General features: G+C 47.9%; 1 protein-coding gene across 1 annotated transcript; it reads right to left on the minus strand.

Annotated features, from left to right (window-relative positions):
- Nucleotides 1-1,012: 1,012 nt before the first annotated feature.
- F5Y00DRAFT_14401 (fungal-specific transcription factor domain-containing protein) lies at nucleotides 1,013-3,929 on the minus strand. Its single transcript, XM_048004396.1, has 3 exons — nucleotides 3,602-3,929; nucleotides 3,119-3,534; nucleotides 1,013-2,995 (listed from the first exon to the last, which is right to left on the minus strand). Exons 2-3 carry the CDS (start codon nucleotides 3,448-3,450, stop codon nucleotides 1,150-1,152), a joined length of 2,178 nt encoding a protein of 725 aa, XP_047867023.1. The 5' UTR covers nucleotides 3,451-3,534; nucleotides 3,602-3,929; the 3' UTR covers nucleotides 1,013-1,149.
- Nucleotides 3,930-4,946: the final 1,017 nt, after the last annotated feature.

The raw sequence follows: 4,946 nt of genomic DNA on the forward strand, positions 1-4,946 counted from the left end.
CGATATTACTTTAATTCATAATTAATAAAAAATTCTCCCTCATTGGTGCGTCGTGTTTTTTCCTTTGCCTCTCCCCCCCCCCCCCCCCCCCCTCTCCTACCCCTAATCCATACCCTCGAGACCTAAGTAATAAAGAAGCCTTAAACAAATACATAAACTTATTCCTTTCATATTTACTGCTTTATAAGGCAGGAATATTATCTATAAGGTAGCAAGGCATGTGTCCCAAATAGGAAATTTTTACTCGCATTCAACACAACATCCTAAGGTAAACCTTAGGCATAGTTTAGCAGTAGATGTTTTGAATGGAACCGCGCAAAGTACGTATTTCGATGTTATAAACAGACTTACATTCGATATGTGCTGTTAGTGACTGGACTGAAATGTCAACATAAACAATCCCGAGAGGGGTTGTAGTAGTAAGACAGAAAACTACGAAAAAGCTTCAACATTTTAACGGTGGATAATTCGTCTGTCACCAGGAGACCTACGCCACACGAACACATCCTTACCCGAAGATCTCTCTATGCGGTTGACAATCTGTATAGGTATCTAATATGTCGTCAGCAAAGCCCAAGAATAATGAAAATCGAGTAAGCTTACCACAGGGAGCACACAATATCGCAGCCAGTACGGATATGAAATCAACAAGCTCAATTGATTGCTCACTGCTACATAACAGTCTTCCCAAAACCATTCATCCGTCATCCATTCATTCATTCATCTATCCATCCATCCAACCTCGCAAATACATTTTGCTTTTCCGTCGAGGACAGCACCCCGACCCAGCCGGCGAACACGATTCGCGATGCAAGGTATCCAGTAACGACAATATCGAACGGCCCCCCAACAAATGCAAAGCAGATGATCTCTAGATAGGGTATCAGAGACGACAAGATATGAAACAGAATCAAAGGAAATAAGGAGATAGTATGCCAAAAACCCTCTCCAAGATATTGTCCGTACCCAGGGGATATATATATTGGAGTATCCACGGACCCTGTTAGTCGTCAGATTTCGTGCCTATGGCGTGACCTTGCCTCATCCCTGTCTTTTTTATTCCTACTTCATTCGCAAACCCCGTTCTATCATGACACCTAAAAAGTTAGAAAATAGGAAAAGACGATAAGAAATGCTCGCGTGACTTCCTCAGTCACCCATGCCAGCCAGCCCAGCCATTGGGGCAAACGTATCATAATCCTCATCGCTACTATCGATTTGACTTTCGGGACTCTGGATACTGCTAATGTCGGCGCTGGCCATACTGCTATATTGCTCTCCTAGAGTGATGCCCATACCCATACCCATACCCATAGAGAAAATACTTTGACGCCTGCCGGCTTCGAATTCGATAGCGCTTCCGCTGCGACTCAGTTCCGGTTTCTCGGGAAGTTGTTTCAGCAGTCCGGTCGATATATCAAGCATGCCCATCGCAAATTCGGTAAGACCTTTGGATTCACCGGGCTTACTGCTAACGCTTAACGTCCAGCGATACTCTCCAAGCCTGCGTCGGTACCAGTCCGCCTCTTCGCGACCTGGAGAGGTAGCCCAGAGAAGTGACCCAAAGGTGCCAATTAAGGCAAAATTGGTCTTTGAAGCAAAGTACCAAAATGATCGGAGATGTTGAGGCGTCAGCCGATTAACAAAGTCCATAGCGGATATCAGGCGGGCTTTCGCAGCGCTACGGCAAATGTGCTGGACGTAAGGGTCGACAGCCTGTGAATCTGTCTCTAAAGACCGGATAATCCGGCGATGGAGGGTGATTTCCGTTGCGAAGTAAGCCAAGTGCAGATATCCAATGCTCGATAGCCGTGTGGATGCGACGGCGGGGGCGACGGTACCAGACTGGAAAGAAGAATCCATACGGATCACGCTCGGGAGCGCAGCATACCACTCTTTGAGCTTAAGCTGTATGGGTTTCGCCAGGCCCAGCACAAGGTGAGTGCCTTGCGGTCCGGCATCGGTCACGTTCTGCATAGCCTCGAGCGTGTAGAAAGTCTCGAGGATCTCGGCTAGCACCTGCGTAAGATAGATCATTTGAACAAACAACGTTCGACCTCGCTCTATATCCATCTTTTCCTCTGGATTCTGTTCGTCTAATTCTGCCTCCGAAAAATCACTTGATGCTAGAGGCTGCACAACCCAGTTAGAACTGAAGATATGTGACGGCCGTCCATGAACAAGAGCTCCCCATTTATCTTGCATATACAAAGCCCAAGCAAGTCTTTTCCTAAGACCCTTCTCCCAAGGCGGTATCTTCCAGTGCGTACAATCTAGGTGGAGGCCAAGTTCTTGCGCGATCGCCACGATCTGAGCGGTTGGGGCCCATTGGTCACCCTCGGGTCGTTGCGAAAGTAAAAGTCCGGCTTGCACGGTAGAGAGCTTCGGGCGCCACATAGCATCAGCCAAAGAAGATCGTATTAACCTTTCCAATTCTCGCACGTTTGGTCGCTGGGACTTTGATAGCTCCTCCGAATAGTCCCACCAGTTAATAGCAAGGATGTAAACAGCAGCGAGCAGCGGCGGCGAGAACTCCCGGTAGTTCCGATCGTATTTCTCGTAGAAGACGTTCTTCTGAAGGATGGGAAATGCGGGATGTACAACTTCGAAATAGAGATCAATCAACTTGCGGCCGTAGGGAGTCACAAGTCGCTGGATTTCGTCGACATCGTCGTATTGACGCTCGTGACCAGGGGTCGTACTATCAGGCAACATCAAAAAGGTATCATTGTCGCTAACTTTCCTAAGAGTACCTCGAGCAAGAAGGCTCTCATCTTGAGGGTCGAATGGAGAGAGGTTGATCAAGGACGGCTCAAAGTCAGTGGTCGGACCTATGTACTGGCTGTACCGGTCTTCCTGGAGACCGAGCGTGCGCTTGAGTAAAGTTGGGCCGCCAAAATTAGCCATCTCCTCGATTAAAGAAGTGCTTGCAGTTGTACTTGACAAGCTAGCTTGACGTTGCCGCAGTCTTCTGTTATCAGACCTGCCAGGCGAGCTACATTGGCCAATCGTATGTCAGCGATATTTTTTCTTCTCTTCTTTGCGTCGCTTGACCATGCTGCAAGGTGATAACGTAAGGTTGGGGGTTCAGCGAATGAAAGTATCGGTGAGTACTCACCCTCTCTTCCTGTTACTCTCCTCGGTTGAGTCACGCGCTAGCTTTCTTTTACGAGGCTGAGGGCTCTGATTTAAAGAACATGGGATCCCCCGGACTTGGCAAGATACGCAGCTGTCGTCGTCATCTCCAACAACGCACTTGAATCGCCTTCTTAGACAAGATTCACAAGGCGTTGAGTTTCCACTTACAGCTGAATCCGAATCGGTTGAATCATTACTGTTCATACTATTCAGAGATGCGTCGTTGATATGGTGGCGAATAGAAAAGAGCTGAGAGGGTTTAGGCGCAATGGCAATGGGAGCCGTCCTGGGAACAGTGCCAAGGTTGGACATGACTGAAAATATTAGACGGGTTACACACAACGCCGCTATCTGCTCCTTCGAGGTCGGCTTCGCCGTATCACTATCGGGGTCCGCCTAGATACCCAATGACGGTGAGTAAGAGAGGTAAGAGAGGGGAGGGGATGCTAGGGTAGCCGAGTACCTAGACAATCCGTGGTAAGCTTCTAAAGAGACAGGGTCTGCTGCCACAGTACGACCTCGAATCGTACCAAGTAACGCTGATCTCTGCAGACGGCTCTCCACTGCCTCCGGGAAAGCCTCTTGAGGTATATGTGTGATAAGGGATAAGAGAGGGTTGGGGAGATAAGGCTGTTAGTGACACGGGAGGCGTCGAGGCGACGCAGGTTAAACCCACGCGAGTTCCCGCGTGCTTCAGCAGTCCAGTCCAGTCTGGTGGGATCTGGTTTATCGAAATGAGAGGCCGGGGAAATTAGAGATACCTTAAAGCTGGGACCTATCGGTTTCTAGTAAATAACCGTCAGATACAGGTCGCATGCAGACCCAAATGGCGCATGCAACTCGTGATTTTTCCGGTTAAGGGACGGGGGGCTTAGAATCTGGGACAGCCGCCGTGCGATAGGCTAGATTAATGATATGACGATATAATTGCTCCGGGTACCGACGCTGTGTGATACTAGGTAATGATGGACGCAAGTATCAAATAAGCTTGGCTTACTTTCGTCATTGAAGAGCCCTTTAAGGTGAGCTGATAGGAGGGGGGAAGGTTATCTACAAGAGGTCGTATGAAGTAATAGACAGACAACCATGGACCATGGACCGTGGACCGTGGACCATGTAAATGCCGGCCGGGTAAGATGCAGCGAAGTTCAGACTAGGTAGGTGGACTTGTTGAAGGCGGGTCGGACAACGTTAGTTGAAGAAGATGACCTTGCAAGTTGAAACTAGCCTTGTCATTGGGAATTGGATACTTCTTCAGTCTTGTTCTTTAGTCCTTATTCCGAAGAAGGATGAGAGAAGACCGATCGAAGTCGCGTGCCTTTTTTTGACGTTTATCGCCAAACTTGGTACGCCCAATCGTTTAGAAATAGTACACCCAACACCCAATGGAAGTTGTACAGAATTATCCGTAGTCCGAAAGATGATGTTATTCCATTTAAACTTGTGGGCTTATGGACATATGGTTTGGATTATGGTTCAGGTTCAGGGAAAAGCAAATGACTTGTCATTAAGCTTGGGAACAAAAACAAATGGGCGAATTATAATGGAGTAATTGATAACCCAGAGATAATCTTATCTTTGATCGAATGACAGAAAATAAATGGTAATAACGAGAGTTTTGGGAAACGCTTCCTTGAAGTTAGATCAGAAGCCATGCAGCCTACCCGTGCTAGCTTGTGCAAGGTATACGGTACTTAGATGGCACTTAAATGCAAGAGGGACAGCCTCAACTGAGGCGAGGCGGTGGCTTACCTAGGTGATAGCGCGACTATAGCGACACTAAGCAAGTAAGGAGCTGCGGTATGACA

The sequence above is a fragment of the Daldinia vernicosa genome, assembly GCF_022497035.1.
Source record: "Daldinia vernicosa strain CBS 139.73 unplaced genomic scaffold F5Y00scaffold_11, whole genome shotgun sequence".
Classification (NCBI taxonomy): Eukaryota; Fungi; Ascomycota; class Sordariomycetes; order Xylariales; family Hypoxylaceae; genus Daldinia; species Daldinia vernicosa.

Coding starts and splice junctions, on each gene's coding strand:
- F5Y00DRAFT_14401 (XM_048004396.1), bottom strand. CDS start 3,450: ATGTCCAACCTTGGCACTGTTCCCAGGACGGCTCCCATTGCCATTGCG. Junction 2,996..3,118: donor GAGAGTAACAGGAAGAGAGG/GTGAGTACTCAC, acceptor TGGCCAATGTAG/CTCGCCTGGCAGGTCTGATA.